Source organism: Anomaloglossus baeobatrachus, chromosome 1 (genome assembly GCF_048569485.1).
Source record: "Anomaloglossus baeobatrachus isolate aAnoBae1 chromosome 1, aAnoBae1.hap1, whole genome shotgun sequence".
In the NCBI taxonomy this organism is placed as follows: Eukaryota; Metazoa; Chordata; class Amphibia; order Anura; family Aromobatidae; genus Anomaloglossus; species Anomaloglossus baeobatrachus.
Genome location: NC_134353.1, coordinates 873611201 through 873629030, shown reverse-complemented (window position 1 = coordinate 873629030; position 17830 = coordinate 873611201). Strand labels below are relative to the sequence as shown.

At 46.4% G+C, this 17830-nt stretch overlaps 1 protein-coding gene across 1 annotated transcript in view; it reads left to right on the top strand.

The window, feature by feature from the left end:
- The window catches only part of ZSWIM6 (zinc finger SWIM-type containing 6), a 158170-nt gene extending 146070 nt beyond the window's left edge, over nucleotides 1-12100 (top strand). The window contains exons 13-14 of the mRNA XM_075326342.1: nucleotides 8039-8120; nucleotides 9218-12100. Coding sequence (XP_075182457.1) covers nucleotides 8039-8120; nucleotides 9218-10080 — 945 coding nt within the window. The 3' untranslated portion in view covers nucleotides 10081-12100. The remainder of the gene's footprint in view (nucleotides 1-8038; nucleotides 8121-9217) is intronic.
- Nucleotides 12101-17830: the final 5730 nt, after the last annotated feature.

The window sequence follows — 17830 nt, the reverse complement described above, 5'->3', positions numbered from 1 at the left end:
AGGAAGAGGAATCGCTTACCTCTCCCTGGTGATCCGGTCCCTGTAATGCGATCACAGGGACCCAATCGCTGCCATAGTAACCCTGGGTCGTCTCCAGGACCACCCCGGGTTACTGAGCTACAGAGAGCCTCACACACCATGCTGTATGCACATTGTGTGAGGCGAAGTGTTGCACTATAATCCCCTGTAGTGATAAAGCATTGCAGGAGATTATAGAAACGCAGGAAATAAATGCAGAAACAATTGACATGCTGCTTCTTTTTAGAGCAACTAAATCTGCAAGAAAAAAAGAAGCAGCGTGTGCACAGCAAGTCACAATTCTCATAGACTTTGCTGGAAAGCTTTTTCCTTGCTTTCATTGATTAAAATAAGCCAGGAAAAACGCATGAAGAAAACTCCAAACAAAAAATGCTCATGGGCACAAGGCCTTAACCTCCAAAAACACTGTTCCTTTATTTTATTTTTTTTCTTCATTTTTTTTTATAGATAAAAAAAAACACTGCAAAAACGCTGAGAGAATTAGCATGCTGCAGAATTCTCATTGTCAGAGGGAAAACAATCGTGTGCAGGAGATGTCTGAAATCATCGCTTTTGTCCGTTATGTAAAAAGCAGCATTTAATTTGCATAAAAATAAAAACTGCAAAAAATGCAACATGTGAACATTGCTCAGGACTGATTTTTAATCCCCAGAAATCCAAATACCAAACTGTATTATTAGAATAAAATTATGGCCTGAAAAGGGTTTTCTGGTAAGTGACTTCTGTCATAGGATGTCCTGCAGATAGGGCTCCAGGGGGTGATCTGTGGGGAATCCATTGGCAAGTGATAAATTCCCCGCAGCTCTGCCGTAGGGGAAACCTGGTAGTGCACGGGCATTTCTGGTTTACCAGCATGACAATTTTTTTTTTATTTATTTTTTTTTTCTTGTAGCTTCTCTGCATTTTGTAGATGTGGGTCACCTGAAGCTTTACAAATTAAGTGTGTATTTTGAAAATGAGTTTGACCTTAACGGGCCTATCACCTATTCAGGTGCCCAGTTTGTTTGGTTTTTTTTCTTCTTTTTTTTTTCCTTCTTATTCCCACTGTTGAGTGTAGCGTTATCTTTTGGTTTGTGTTTTTTGTGGGTTTTCTTTGTCGCTCCATTGGGAGACCCAGACAATTGGGTGTATAGCTTATGCCTCCGGAGGCCACACAAAGTATTACACTAAAAGTGTAAAGCCCCTCCCCTTCTGCCTATACACCCCCCGTGCTCACGGGCTCCTCAGTTTTTATGCTTTGTGCGAAGGAGGCAGACATCCACGCATAGCTCCACAGCTTAGTCAGCAGCAGCTGCTGACTAGGTCGGATGGAAGAAAAGAGGGCCCATAACAGGGCCCCCAGCATGCTCCCTTCTCACCCCACTTTGTCGGCGGTGTTGTTAAGGTTGAGGTACCCATTGCGGGTACACAGGCAGGAGCCACATGCTGTTTTCCTTCCCCATCCCTTAATGGGCTCTGGGTGAAGTGGGAACCGGATCGGTCTCCAGGCACTGCGACCGTGCTCCCTCCGCAGCCCCTGGGAATCTGCTGGATAGGAGCCGGGTATCGTCAGGGACAAGGCCCTGCTACTGTGAGGTACTCTGTGTCCCCGTGGGGACAGCGCATGGAGCGCTGGTGCCACACACATTGCAGCACTGCTGGGTGTGTTAGTGCGCCGGGGACTATCGCGCATGGAGCGCTTGTGCCATACACTTTCCAGCTCGGCTGGGTGTGTTAGTGCACCGGACATGGAGCGCTTGTGCCAGACACTTTCCAGCACTGCTGGAGGTGTTAGTGCGCCGGGGGACTACCGCGCGGCCGCGCTTATTGCCGGCCGCGCTTATAACTTTAGTCCCCGGCTTCTGTGGCCTAGTGTCGTTTATTCCCGCCCACAGGCCTGCCAGTCAGGGGAAGGGCGGGACGCTGCACAGATCGTCAGCGCCGAGGGCTGGAGCATACATTTGTATCCTCCTCCCTCCTCACTCAGTACACTGGGGCACTAGATTCCCGCACTTTTCTTGGGCACGCCCACGGTCCCCTCCTCCCCACAGAACGCTGGCAGCCATTCCTGTCAGCGATTCAGATGCTGGAGAGGAGAGACAACACAGGGAGACCCAGGCAGGGAATCTGGTGATCACACAACCGCTCTCAGCGGTCGGTAAGCAGCACCTCTGGTGCTGGCCCCACTGAGTACCGAAGTGTGTATATATATATATATATATAGGCTTATAGGCTATACATTTGCACTGTACGGTCGCTCTGTTTATTTTTGGCTATATACCCTCCTGGTTGTTCTCAGAGGAGACAACATGTCATCCGCAAAAAGCAAGGGTGCCAAAGCACAGGCGTACTTTGCAACCTGTACCTCATGTGCGGCTATACTACCGGCAGGTTCCACTGACCCTCATTGTGTGCAATGCTCGGCCCCTGTGGCACTTACTCAGCCGGAGCCTCTGCTACAGGTGGCCCAGGTGGAACCACCTGCTACCACTGTCCAGGTGACAGGGACGGAGTTTGCAGCCTTTGCTGACAAACTGTCTGAGAGTATGGATAAATAGTCTGCTAAAATACTGGAAGCCTTACAGTCCAGACCGGTGATTCAGGCCCCGGGCACTGTCCAGTCCTTGACCCCTGGTCCCCCTCATTTGGAACAGCAAAGTGCCCCTGGGGTAACCCATAGGTCCCAGGGTGAGGTCTCTGACACGGACCGCAGTCCCAGGCCGCCCAAGCGGGGTCGCTGGGAAATTCCCTCCACTTCATCACACTGTTCAGGGTCCCAGCAGGGGGACTCTCTGGAGGATGAAGCGGAGGTATCAGATCAGGATTCTGATCCTGAAGCCGCTCTCAACCTAGATACACCTGAAGGTGACGCAGTAGTGAATGACCTTATAGCGACCATCAATCAGGTGTTGGATATTTCTCCCCCAGCTCCCCCAATTGAGGAGTCTGCTTCTCAGGAGAAATTCCGTTTCAGGTTTCCAAAGCGTACATTAAATATGTTTCTGGATCACTCTGACTTCAGAGAGGCAATCCAGAAAAACCGAGACTGTCCAGACAAGCGTTTTTCCAAGCGCCTTAAGGACACACGTTATCCCTTTCCCCCCCGAGGTTGTTAAGGGCTGGACTCAGTGTCCTAAGGTGGATCCTCCAATCTCCAGACTGGCGGCTAGATCCATAGTTGCAGTGGAAGATGGGGCTTCACTCAAAGATGCCACTGACAGACAGATGGAACTATGGTTGAAATCCATCTATGAAGCTATAGGCGCGTCTTTTGCTCCAGCATTCGCAGCCGTATGGGCGCTCCAAGCTATCTCAGCTTGTCAGGCGCAGATTAATGCTGTAACACGTACATCTGCCCCGCAAGTGGTGTCCTTAACCAATCAGACGTCGGCGTTTGCGTCCTACGCCATTAATGCTATCCTGGACTCAGTGAGCCGTACGGCGGTGGCATCCGCCAATTCGGTGGTACTCCGCAGGGCCATGTGGCTACGTGAATGGAAGGCAGACTCTGCTTCCAAAAAAGTTCTTAACCGGTTTGCCATTGTCTGGCGACCGCTTGTTTGGTGAGCGATTGGATGAAATCATTAAACAATCCAAGGGAAAGGATTCATCCTTACCCCAGTCCAAACCAAACAGACCTCAACCACGGAAGGTACAATCGAGGTTTCGGTCCTTTCGGACCGCGGGCAGGTCTCAATTTTCCTCGTCCAAAAGGCCTCAGACAGGTCAGAGGAACTCCGATGCATGGCGGTCTAAGTCACGTCCTAAAAAGACCGCCGGAGGAACCGCTCCCAAAGCGGCCTCCTCATGACTTTCGGCCTCCTCAAACCGCATCCTCGGTCGGTGGCAGGCTCTCCCGTTTTTGCGACACCTGGCTGCCACAAGTAAAAGACCGATGGGTGAGAGACATTCTATCTCACGGTTACAAGATAGAGTTCAGCTCTCGTCCTCCGATTCGTTTCTTCAGAACATCTCCGCCCCCCGACAGAGCCGAGGCTCTTATGCAGGCGGTGGGCACCCTGAAGGCGGAAGGAGTGGTGATCCTGTTCCTCTTCAGCAACGGGGTCACGGTTTTTACTCCAACTTGTTCGTGGTGCCAAAAAAGGACGGATCCTTCCGTCCCGTTCTGGACCTAAAACTGCTCAACAAGCATGTGAAAACCAGGCGGTTCCGGATGGAATCGCTCCGCTCCGTCATCGCCTCAATGTCCCAAGGAGATTTCCTGGCATCAATAGACATCAAAGATGCTTATCTCCACGTACCGATTGCACCAGAGCATCAGCGCTTCCTGCGCTTCGCCATAGGGGACGAACACCTTCAGTTCGTGGCACTGCCTTTTGGCCTGGCGACAGCCCCACGGGTCTTCACCAAGGTCATGGCAACAGTGGTGGCAATCCTACACTCTCAGGGACACTCGGTGATCCCTTACTTAGACGATCTCCTTGTCAAGGCACCCTCTCAAGGGGCATGCCAACACAGCCTGAACATTGCTCTGGAAACTCTCCAGAGTTTCGGGTGGATCATCAATTTTCCAAAGTCAAATCTGACACCGGCCCAATCACTGACATATCTTGGCATGGAGTTTCATACTCTCTCAGCGATAGTGAAACTTCCGCTGAACAAACAGCGTTCACTACAGACAGGGGTGCAATCTCTCCTTCATGGTCAGTCACACCCCCTGAGGCGCCTCATGCACTTCCTAGGGAAGATGGTGGCAGCAATGGAGGCAGTTCCTTTTGCGCAGTTTCATCTGCGCCCTCTTCAATGGGACATTCTCCGCAAATGGGACAGGAAGTCGACGTCCCTCGACAGGAACGTCTCCCTTTCTCGGGCAGCCAAAGCTTCCCTTCAGTGGTGGATCCTCCCCACTTCTCTGTCGAAGGGGAAATCCTTCCTGCCCCCATCCTGGGCGGTGGTCACGACGGACGCGAGCCTGTCAGGGTGGGGAGCGGTCTTTCTCCACCACAGGGCTCAGGGGACTTGGACTCAGACAGAGTCCTCCCTTCAGATCAATGTTCTAGAGATAAGGGCAGTGTATCTTGCCCTAAAGGCGTTCCAGCCGTGGATGGAAGGCAAGCAGATCCGAATTCAGTCGGACAACTCCACAGCGGTGGCATACATCAACCACCAAGGCGGGACACGCAGTCGGCAAGCCTTCCAGGAAGTTCGGCGGATTCTGCTGTGGGTGGAAGCCACAGCCTCCACCATATCCGCAGTTCACATCCCGGGCGTAGAAAACTGGAAAGCAGACTTTCTCGGTCGCCAGGGCATGGACGCAGGGGAATGGTCCCTTCACCCGGACGTGTTTCAGGAGATCTGTTGCCGCTGGGGAATGCCGGACGTCGACCTAATGGCGTCCCGGCACGACAACAAGGTCCCGACATCCATGGCACGGTCTCAAGATCACAGAGCTCTGGCGGCAGACGGCTTAGTTCAGGATTGGTCGCAGTTTCAACTCCCTTATGTGTTCCCTCCTCTGGCACTGTTGCCCAGAGTGTTACGCAAGATCAGGGCCGACTGCCGCCGCGCCATCCTCGTTGCTCCAGACTGGCCGAGGAGGTCGTGGTACCCGGATCTGTGGCATCTCACGGTCGGCCAACCGTGGGCACTACCAGACCGACCAGACTTGCTGTCTCAAGGGCCGTTTTTCCATCTGAATTCTGCGGCCCTCAACCTGACTGTGTGGCCATTGAGTCCTGGATCCTAGCGTCTTCAGGGTTATCTCAAGAGGTCATTGCCACTATGAGACAGGCTAGGAAACCAACGTCCGCCAAGATCTACCACAGGACGTGGAGGATATTCTTATCCTGGTGCTCTGATCAGGGTTTTACTCCCTGGCCATTTGCCTTGCCCACTTTTCTTTCCTTCCTTCAATCCGGATTGGAAAAGGGTTTGTCGCTTGGCTCCCTTAAGGGACAAGTCTCAGCGCTCTCTGTGTTTTTTCAGAAGCGCCTAGCCAGACTTCCACAGGTACGCACGTTCCTGCAGGGGGTTTGTCACATCGTCCCTCCTTACAAGCGTCCGTTAGAACCCTGGGATCTGAACAGGGTGCTGATGGTTCTTCAGAAACCACCGTTCGAGCCAATGAGGGATATCTCTCTCTCACGCCTTTCGCAGAAGGTGGTTTTTCTAGTAGCAGTCACTTCACTTCGGAGAGTGTCTGAGCTAGCAGCGCTGTCATGCAAAGCCCCCTTCCTGGTGTTTCACCAGGACAAGGTGGTTCTGCGTCCGGTTCCGGACTTTCTCCCTAAGGTGGTATCCCCCTTTCATCTCAATCAGGATATCTCCTTACCCTCTTTTTGTCCTCATCCAGTTCACCAATGTGAAAAGGATTTGCACTTGTTAGATCTGGTGAGAGCACTCAGATTCTACATTTCTCGTACGGCGCCCCTGCGCCGCTCGGATGCACTCTTTGTCCTTGTCGCTGGCCAGCGTAAAGGGTCACAAGCTTCCAAATCAACCCTGGCTCGATGGATCAAGGAACCAATTCTCGAGGCTTATCGTTCCTCGGGGCTTCCGGTTCCCTCAGGGCTGAAGGCCCATTCTACCAGGGCCGTGGGAGCGTCCTGGGCTTTGCGGCACCAGGCTACGGCTCAGCAGGTGTGTCAGGCGGCTACCTGGTCGAGCCTGCACACTTTCACGAAACACTATCAGGTGCATACCTATGCTTCGGCGGATGCCAGCCTAGGTAGGCGAGTCCTTCAGGCGGCGGTTGCCCACCTGTAGGACGGAGCCGGTTGCGGCTCTATTATGAGGTATTATTTACCCACCCAGGGACTGCTTTTGGACGTCCCAATTGTCTGGGTCTCCCAATGGAGCGACAAAGAAGGGAATTTTGTTTACTTACCGTAAATTCCTTTTCTTCTAGCTCCAATTGGGAGACCCAGCACCCGCCCCTGTTTTTTGTGTACACATGTTGTTCATGTTGAATGGTTTCAGTTCTCCGATATTCCTTCGGATTGAATTTACTTTAAACCAATTTATAATTTTTTCCTCCTTCTTGCTTTTGCACCAAAACTGATGAGCCCGTGAGCACTGGGGGTGTATAGGCAGAAGGGGAGGGGCTTTACACTTTTAGTGTAATACTTTGTGTGGCCTCCGGAGGCATAAGCTATACACCCAATTGTCTGGGTCTCCCAATTGGAGCTAGAAGAAAAGGAATTTACGGTAAGTAAACAAAATTCCCTTCTTTTTCCACAATAAGGGATGGACCTTTTTCAAACTTCAATTGTCTTAATTTTTTTTTTCTTGTTTTCTAAAAGGGCGTGGCTTATAGTGTAACACAAAGCATCATAGACACTGCAACCCACCCACCCCCCCAAGTATCTGGAGAGCCACACCCACTTGGCAAAGAGTTAAACGCACTAAATATAAATGTTGAGGTCTCTAAAATTGGATGGCAGATTAAAAAATAAACAATGGGAGCAGCAGAAATAAAATAAGGGCCCAGATTGGTACCTTGAACTTGGTGAGAAAGTCTTTAAAGGAGTGGGTCACTACTAGGACAACCCCCAAACCCTTTCTCATTTCCCATGTCCCCCCCCCCCATAAAAATAACAAAGCCTATACTCTCCTCCAGTTACAACTTGGTTCCTGAGATGTTGGAACTCGCATTGCCAGGTCCCATTCTAACATTCGAGCCCCGCAACTAATCACTGCCAGCGTCTCTCTCCCTGCAAGTAATTAACAGGAATTGGGTGAGTATCCGCACTCGCTGCCTGTGAAGCGTCCGAAGCTGAGAGAAGGAAGTCGGCGCTGATCGGTAGCAGGGTTCGTGCGTCCTCATAATGTCCCAATGTTCCCTGGAACGCGAGTTCCAACATTGCTGGAACTGTGCTGGCCCCATAGGTAAGTTTGGGTCTTATTTTTATGCGGGACGAGCATGGCAAATGAGAAAGGAGTTGTCCTAGTAGTGAACCATTCCATTGAAAGACTCTGCTGTTGGAGACATCATACAGTTCCTATAAAAGTTCAGTGATTGTCTTAATAAACCCCATTTCAATATTATTTTTTCTTTTAGGTAATGCGTATGACGTTATCCACTTTAAACTGGCGGCGGCGGGAAATGGTCAGGTGGTTGGTAACGTGTGCAACTGAAGTAGGTGAGTACATGGGTGCGGTCAGCTAGGTTTGTGCAGTATCGCTGTTCTGTATCTTGGAGCGTTACACAGTGTAGTTTGTGGGTCTCTACTCATTGTGTGAAAATTTCCTACATCTGTGCAGATCTAGGGTTCCCCACCCCCATCCTCTTTATTCTCAGTAGTAGGTAGATAGGTTCCCTTTAAGAAAGTGGTCTTTTTGGAATTATCTTGTGGGGGAAAAAAAAGCTGTTTAACCTGAAGGTAAATAGCATTCTGAACTTGATTGGCGCCTGCACAAATAAACCTTGCTGCCAGGAGGAAATTTAACTTTAATCCTCCCAACGGCATTCCTGTTTCCGTCATGCAAGCGACACCGGTGCAGGTTCAGTCACTGCTCTGTGTATGGAGAGCAGCTGTAGCGGTGCACCCGCACTAAGGCCAGAGTGGCTCGGTGAGTCTCGTATCGACATCACTCGGCATGGCCGCTCACTCCTAGCAGGGGCGTCTCCGCTACATAGAAATACATGCAGCTTACCCTATCCTGCCCAGAGAATGTGCGGCCGTGCCGGGTGATGCCGATGCGAGACTCGCCAAGTCACTCGCAAGTGTGACTGCTGCCTAACTGACAACCTCCTCTAATGCAGAGCGGCTGTCCGTCAGTGCCGAGGTGCAGTTACAACTGCTCTCGATACACAGAACAGTGACTGAAGCTGCGCTGGCATCGCCTCCATGATGGAAACCGGAACGTTGCCAGGAATAATGTGCAGGCGCCGGGCTGGTTCGGAATGCTGTTAACCTGTAGATTAACTCCATTAATTTCTGCACGTTAATAGCATTTTTCCACGGGACAGGTTCCCTTTTAAGACTTAATTTGAAAGGAACCGGTTTTCCCATTTCTAAATTCCTTGCAGATTTGCCCACCATCCAAATTATCAAAAGTGATATTGGCAAATTTGTGAAACATCTGTTCTATTATTTGGACTGGATTCACTGCAGCCTTTTTGTTGGGACAGAATAAATCGCCTTGTTGTGAATATTCATATACAGGCAGCCATCAAGCCACTTTTGGAAATCCTAATGTGACCACACTTGTTAATAGTCCCTCCTCTCTTACGCAGGTGTTTATGCACTCGACAGCATCATGCAGAGCTGGTTCACTCTCTTCACGCCAACGGAGGCCACTAGCATCGTAGCGACCACGGTGATGTCCAACAGCACCATCGTCAGACTGCATCTGGACTGCCATCAACAGGAAAAGCTGGCCAGCAGTGCTAGGACGCTTGCGCTCCAGTGTGCTATGAAGGACCCTCAAAACTGTGCCCTCTCAGCACTTACTTTATGTGAAAAGGATCACATAGCTTTTGAGACTGCTTACCAAATTGTCCTGGATGCTGCTGCGACCGGCATGAGCTACACACAGCTTTTCACGATAGCGCGGTACATGGAGCACCGCGGGTACCCCATGAGGGCGTACAAACTGGCTACCTTGGCCATGACACATCTGAACCTGAGTTACAACCAGGATACACACCCTGCCATTAATGACGTTTTGTGGGCATGTGCGCTCAGCCACTCTCTTGGGAAAAACGAGTTAGCGGCGATAATACCTCTTGTGGTCACTAGTGTCAAATGTGCAACAGTACTTTCAGACATTTTGCGCAGGTGCACTTTGACCACCCCTGGGATGGTGGGACTCCATGGACGGAGGAACTCTGGCAAGCTTATGTCACTGGACAAATCCCCTTTGAGACAGCTCTTGGATGCCACAATCGGGGCCTACATCAACACCACACATTCGCGGCTCACACACATCAGTCCTCGACACTACAGTGAATTTATAGAGTTTCTTAGCAAGGCCCGAGAGACCTTCTTAATGGCTCACGACGGACACATTCAGTTTACACAGTTCATCGACAACCTAAAACAAATCTACAAAGGAAAAAAGAAACTGATGATGCTGGTCCGTGAGCGCTTCGGTTGACAACGTGTGAATGGGGGAGGGGTGGGGAGGTTTGTTTTTACTTGAGCCTGCCTTTTTATCCTTTTTAACTTAAGAAAAAAAAAAAGTCAAAACACAAAAAAAAAGAGCCACACCGGTATTGTGTATAGTTAAAATTGAGTTTGCAAACTAAATTGTCATGTTGTGAAAGTTTGTGTTTTTTTTTTTTTTATATTTTTTTTATTTTATTTTTTTATTTTTATTTTTTTAAGTATCTGTGTGTGTGTGAGAGAGGTTGAAGGTTTGGTTTACACTGAGTATATGTTGTCGAGTGGCAAAAGCCCACATAGCTCTCCTGTTTCTGTATTCGTTCACAGCCTCAAAGGAAAAAAACAAAACAAAAAAATGGCTTTAAGAGACAGAACATCTTGAAGAAAACAAAATACCAAACTTTAAATACAAAAAGAATAAAAATTCCTTAAACCCGTCATCCCCGCGACAAGTACCTCGAAAGGATCCAGCTTTACTCCTCTGTATATCATTCTTTACATTTCAACATACTTAACCACAGAACCCCTCCCCCCCTCCAAAAATAAAACAATACTAGTATGATGTGAAAAATACAAAAAAATCCAAAAAAATTAAGGCTGACTTTACGTGGCTTTGCAACGCGGTTCATCTAAAAAAGCATGGCACCACAAGCATGTGGAAACTTAGCGACTGTCAACATACATTCTCAGGGATTATCAAGAAATAAAGAATGAGAGCATTTATTGTACTGTATATATATATTATAGTATATGTCTGAATATTGAAAACAAAGTATAACATTAACTAATTTATAAAGATTATTCTATGTAATGCAAAATACTTGAAGCTGCAGTAGCTTGGTTTTAAACAGACTAAACACAGGAGGAGAACATATCCAAGTGAGACACGGGCCTCGCTTCAGTGTTGGCTTTGGTGGTGATCATTACATGCTGGGCATCTATGCAGAGCCACCTTGATTCACTGCATGGCTGGGCTGATACTGGTTGGAAAATACATTTTTATTGTTATTTTATTTTATTTTTTTAATTTATTTTAATTTTTTATTTTTATTTTATTTTTTCATTTACCAATCCGTAGGAATATTTTACATTAATATGCGCATACCTGGCCTCCTTTTTTTTTTAAAGACATCTTCTATTAGCCAGAGCTGCAAGCCTTAGCAATTTAATAGTATATGCCACAAATAAAATAAAAAAGGGGGGCTTGGGGGCCGCAGAGATCTTCCAAGAGACATTTCAAACAACCACAAAAAAACAAATAAAAAAATGCATCCAAAAATAGATATTCATCCATGACGCCTTGGCAGCAAGCTAACAATAAGCTAACCTATTGTGCACAATTATATATATGTCTTCACTTTGTGCAGGACGGAACGTTGCATAGGTATGACTGTTCAAACGTGTTCAATTTTTATTTTAATTTTTATTTTTTTATTTTTATTTTTTTGTATCTAGATTTAATCAAACAAACAAAAAAAAAACAGCCTTCTATCTTGCCTTGTCTTAATGCTTTAAAATAACCAAACTGGAGATCTAACTACCAAACTGTTCATTATAATTAAATACCAACATATTGGTTCCGATAGTGTGTCCTTTTTTTTATTTTAATTTTTATCTTATTTTTGGTTAGCTGAATGGTTCTGTATCCTTGTGCTTACAAAAACAGATTTTTATTTTTTATTTTTTTTTTTTTTTTTTTACTTTTTTGTTTTTGGTGCAAAAGTTGTTTAGTGTCTCTCGTTCCCTTCATTAGAGAACATGCTTTAGGTATGTTTGTAAGTATTTTTGTTTAGAAGAAAAAAGAGAACTTTCATGCTCTTCATTTTATTTATTATACTAGGTAAAAAGGTTGTACTTCATCACCCCATGTAAACATGCTCATGAAGTTGAAAGTAATTAAGATTTGATACACTGATATCAATTTATTTATGTAACTAAATCACTGTTTTATAAACTTGTTAATGATCAACAATTTTTTTTGTTTTGATTAAAATTAGTTTTTTGAAAGTTGATTCTGTTTTCTTTCTGGTTAAATGCAATTGTTTGATCTTTTAGAAGCACACAAACAATATTATATTTGCTTCCAGGCCTTTTTCACCAGTGTTGTCATCAAGGCTTCATCTTTTTAGTTAAGAATTTTTTAATTTTTTTTTTTATTTCCTTGTAGATCATTTTAGGATATTAATGTACGGTCTTTTTATTGGATACCATGTGGTCGAAAGTTACAGTGGGTACAGAAAATATTCAGACCCCTTTAAATTTTTCACTGTTTCTTTGCAGCCATTTGGTGAATTCAAAAAAAGTTCATTTTTTCTCATTAATGTACACTCTGCACCCCATCTTGACAGAAAATAAACAGAAATGTGGACTTTTTTTTGCAAACTTATTAAACCAGAAAAACTGAAAAATCACATGGTCATAAGTATTCAGACCCTTTGCTCACACTCATATTTAAGTCACATGCTGTCCCTTTCCTTGTGATCCTCTTTGAAAAGGTTCTACCCCTTCATTGGAGTCCACTTGTGTTTAATTAAATTGATAGAACTTTATTTGGGAAGGCACACACCTCTCTATATAAGACCTCACAGCTCACAGTGCATGTCAGACCAAATGAGAATCATGAGGTCACGGGAACTGCCCAAAGAGCTCAGAGACAAAATTGTGGCAAGGCACAGATCTGGCCAAGGTTACAAAATAATTTCTGCAGTACTCAAGGCTCCTAAGAGCACAGTGGCCTCCATAGTCCTTAAATGGAAGAAGTTTGGGACCACCAGCACTCTCCCTAGACCTGGCCATCCAGCCAAACTGAGCAATCGTGGGAGAAGAGCCTTGATGAGAGAGGTAACGAAGAACCCCAAGATCACTGTGGCTGAACTCCAGAGATGCAGTAGGGAGATGGGAGAAATTTGCACAAAGTCAACTATCACTGCAGCCCTCCACCAGTCGGGCCTTTATGGCAGACTGGCCCGACGGAAGCCTCTCCTCAGTGCAAGACATATGAAAGCCCACATAGTTTGCTTGCAAAAAAAACATGAAGGACTCCCAGACTATGAGAAATAAGATTCTCTGGTCTAATGAGACGTAAATAGAACTTTTTGGTGATGATTTTAAGTGGTATGTGTGCAGAAAACCAGACACTGCTCATCACCTGCCTAATACAATCCCAACAGTGAAACATTGTGGTGGCAGCATCATGCTATGGGGTGTTTTTCAGCTGCAGGGACAGGACGACTGGTTGCAATTGAAGGAAAGATGAATACGGCCAAGTACAGAGAGATCCTGGAAGAAAATCTCTTCCACAGTGCTCTGGACCTCAGACTTCGCCGAAGGTTCACCTTCCAACAAGACAATGACCCTAAGCACACAGCTAAAATAACAAAGGAGTGGCTTCAGAACAACTCTGTGACCATTCATGACTGGCCCAGCCACAGCCCTGACCTAAACCTAATTGAGCATCTCTGGAGAGACCTGAAAGTGGGTGTCTACCAATGATCACCATCCAACCTGACGGAACTGGAGGGGTTCTGCAAGGAAGAATGGCCATGTGATATTTCAGTTTTTCTTGTTTAATAAATTTGCAAAAATTTCACTATTTGTTTTTTTTCTAACTTTTTTGAATTTACCAAGTGGCTGCAATGAAACAAAGTGTGAAAAATGTAAAGGGGTCTGAATACTTTCCGTACCCACTTTGCAGCAAAAAGAGCCTCCCTTATTCCATGCACCGTCTGACCTTCTCTACAACAGGAATTTACCAGCATAATATCATACGGTGAGCTGTATCTTTTCTTTTTTTACTTGTGTGTTTCACTGGATGGGCTTTCCGTACCCACTGTATATTATGGGCAGTATAGACTTGCTTATTTTCAATTCTTTCATGCAGATATCGGTCCAAAGTTTATATTATGTTGCAGTGTAGACTTGCTTTTTTTTTTTAGAATTTTCTCATGTCAATTCGCAGCATGCTGTGAATGGCTCAGCAAAACTGATCACGTGCAACCATACAAGTCTATGGGTGCATGTAAAACATCGGATGAAGATAGAATTTGTCTGAAGCTGGTTTTCTATGCGTTCGCGTTCTGAGCGCCACCTGTATACAAGTCACAGGCATCTAGATCGGCACAGTAAGTGGAGCTTTGTTTAATACAGGGTTGGTAGTGCTGGACTATTCCTTTTTTATTTATTTTATTTATTTTTTTTGGATTGCATGCAAAATATCGACCTGTACTCCGATATCAGTGAAGTGCAGTCTGATTGTTTTCATGCACAGACAATTGAGGAATTAGAAATGAAAGGAGTATTCCCATCTCAAAGATCCTATCCCAATATGTAGTAGGTGTAATAATATTATAAAATACCTCCAATTAGAAATTTAATATAGTTGTCTAGATATAGCCATGTCTCTTACCTAATGTGCAGGGGGCATTGCAGCTTAGGTATCCAAGGTTGTGCCCACTCATAGTGACAGTTGCTCATGACTGTGGATACCTTAGCTTTAATGCCCTGCACATGAGGTAAGAGACATGGCTATATCAGGAGAACTATACTACATTTCTACCTGGAGGTATTTATTATTATAATAATACTACATATTGGGATTGGATTTTGGAGAGGGAAATACTCCTTTAACTTATGTCTTCACACCTGTGATAAAATTCTTTCATGTGAGATATAATCACAGTAAATGACACTCTCCAATCACAGAGAGCAGAGTGTCCTTAATATAATCGGTCTATTGCTTTTGGAAAAGAGAATCTTTGTTCGTGTGATTTTTTCCCCCAGCCTTACAATGATGTTGGTTGGCAAAGTTTTAGGGTTGGAAGATATCTTTAACCCCTGCTAAAGAATTGATATTTTTATTTTTTAAAATATATTATTTTTTTAATAATAATGATAATAATAATATTATTATTGTTTTGTTTTTTTTGTTTTTTTTAAATCTTCCAAGAACAGTGTTGTTGTTTTAAATTTACCGGCAACATAATTCTTTATGTAAGTATGACCATAGAGATATAAAGTTCGTGTTTTTATTCTTTATTTTTGTTTGATCGCTTTAGATACAAAATTATTCTTTTGTGGGTCTCTGTGATTAAAAAAAAATAATGAAATAAAAAAATATTCTGGCCTTTAGCACCATCATGGTACTGGTATGTCATGGGTTGTGTCCCTGCCTTTGATGCAGGCTCGCATGTAGAGCCGGCATCTTTCCCTGCACATGTCTGATCTGACCAGCCAATATGTGCCTCTAACAGATGCAGGTAGATCGGAGATCCAAATATGGATCAGTTAAATCAGTTTAACGTCTGCCAGCGGGGAGCGCTCTATTCCCTACTCCTTTGACGTTATCGCTGGTTGTCGATGGGTTGTCATGACACCCGGGGGATCTGCTGATGACCCCTGTGTCGGTCATAACAATCCTTCTATGAATCCCGGATGCTAGCGGCATTCATAGAAAGTTACCTTTTCTGCTGTACAGGTCAGTGCTGATGTTCTGCTCTGTAAGCACAAGCGACTGGACGATCGCAGCTTTAAGTCCCCCAAGAGAACTAGTAAATTAAATAAAAAGCTTAGTTTAATGGTATGTGCCCACGATCAGGACTCACTGCATCCTGGACACAGCAAGTCCTGACCTGCGGGGCCGCGAGTCTCCTCCACAGGAGACCGCAGCTGCTCATACCCACGATCAGGGTTCAGTGCGCTGCAGTCTCTCGCTTGTGTTCTCCCTACAGAGGCTGGAAAGACGCACCGCAGTTCAGCGTTTTCTACGGAAAAAACAAGCACTGTGGGTACGGGATTTCTAGTAATCCATCCACTGTGCTTGTACTGTACAACGCTGCATTTTGGACACAGCTGAAGCATGCTGCATCCAAAACGCTGCAAACACTGATCGTGGGCACACACCCTAAAAAAAGTATTACTCCTTTTTGTCCCATTGCAAATAAAATTAAAAACAAAAACAAATTTGGTATCACCGCATTTTAAAGATGTCCAATATAAAAAATAAATTTAATATGATTGGTAAACCAACGTAATGATGATAAAAAAATTCAAAGCACCAACATTTTGGGGGGCTGCTACAACATTGCAATGAAATTCAATAAAAGGTGATCAAAACATTCTATCTACCAAAAAAAAGGAAAATAATATCCTTACAAATGTCTGTTCAGTGCTCAAAAACGTTTGTTCGAAACGCGTCTGGCGTTTAGGAGCTGCATCCCCACATCAATTTTTTATTCTTCACATGCAAATAAAATATTGAAGATTTTAATGAAGAGACGCCTGGTGCCGGAATTTCTCCTGTTTTTCATTGCTCAAAAAAATAAGCTATCACTTAGCCCCCAATCCTGAAAAATAAAAAATGTTACTGTTCTTGGAAAAAAGCGTGAAAAGCAAAATATTTGTTTACAAACTTCAAGATTTTACAGTTCTGTGCATGCACACTTGTGTAATAGGCTCTGCCCGCGATAGGGTAGAGCAAAGTGCGGCCCCTCCGCGAGGCAGCGATGGCTCTGCGCAAGTGTACCGCCCCGGCGCTCGGCCGGCTGCCGAGCTGCTCGGATCCGGGCTCGTCTGTGGGTGGCTCGAGCTCCTCCCGGACCCGGGGGTCATGTCGCTCTGAAGGAATGCTGGCACTACGCAAGGGGTGGTGTTCGGCGGGGAGGTCCACGACCGAGGCCGCAGTTGTTTTTGGGGGTTAAGTTCGTGACGCCACCCACGGGTTGTGGTGAATGGATGGACACCACCGCTACCGTTGACTAGGCTCCCGGGGACGGTGTTACGCAGCTTGGTGTTGACCCCTCTGTGGGTAGGGGGTGATGGTCCCGGGGGCCCGAGGGGGGTGCTTAGGAGGGGGGATGCGTGCTGGCTTGTTGGTGCGGTGCGCGGCCCGAGGGCACTGTTGTACTCACTATTACAGACACATTGAAGTCTCTGGTAAACCAAACAAGATAGTGGACGGTGCCCGCAGCCGACTGCGCTTCTCCCCTTTTTCAGGTTGGTGGTTTCCGCCTTTCTCCTGCACCTCACTTTTCGAAGAATGGTGACTCCTATGCCTGAGCAACGGTAGTTCGCTCCCCGGCTTTGTGTGTGTCGGCAGAGCCCGTTTGCCCGCAGACCTGGCCCGTGGGATCTCTATGCCTGGGCGGTGGCTTTCTATCCCTCTGGTTGGGCTGTTGTCTTCAGTCGGGTCTTGGGTGGGAAAAGACCTAAAGTCCAGACCCCAATCAGTGAATTTGACTCGGTCCAGTGGCTTCTGGGCCTCGTACTGGGTCTGAGTACCCCTCCTGGTGCTCCGGTTTCCAATCGGTTCCCCGGTTCGGTACCGGCGGGCCACTACCCAGTCCCGGTCCCTTACGGTTCCACCGGCTGTAATCCCAGCTCCTGCAGGCGGCCACCACCGCCTGCCTCCTGGCCACAGGGTATCCTTTATCCGACCCAGATCCCTGACAGACGTCTACTCTTTGCTACCACTCTCCTCCACTCCTGTCACTGAACTCTGTTTTTCCCGCCTCAGGCTCTCCGAATTCCTCGGTGGGTGTGGCCAACCGCCTGGCTCCGCCCCCCCGGGTGTGAACGTCAAGTCCTGAGAGGGGTGACTCAGGGTTTTAAGGTTGGCTGCTGTTGCCTTTTTAGGGGAAGGTGTTTGTGACTACCTGGCTAGTCCAGGGCGTCACACAAGCGCAATATTTCACCCAGCTATGTGGATGACGTAGGAGGTGTCAGCTTCGTCAAATTTAACAATCGGT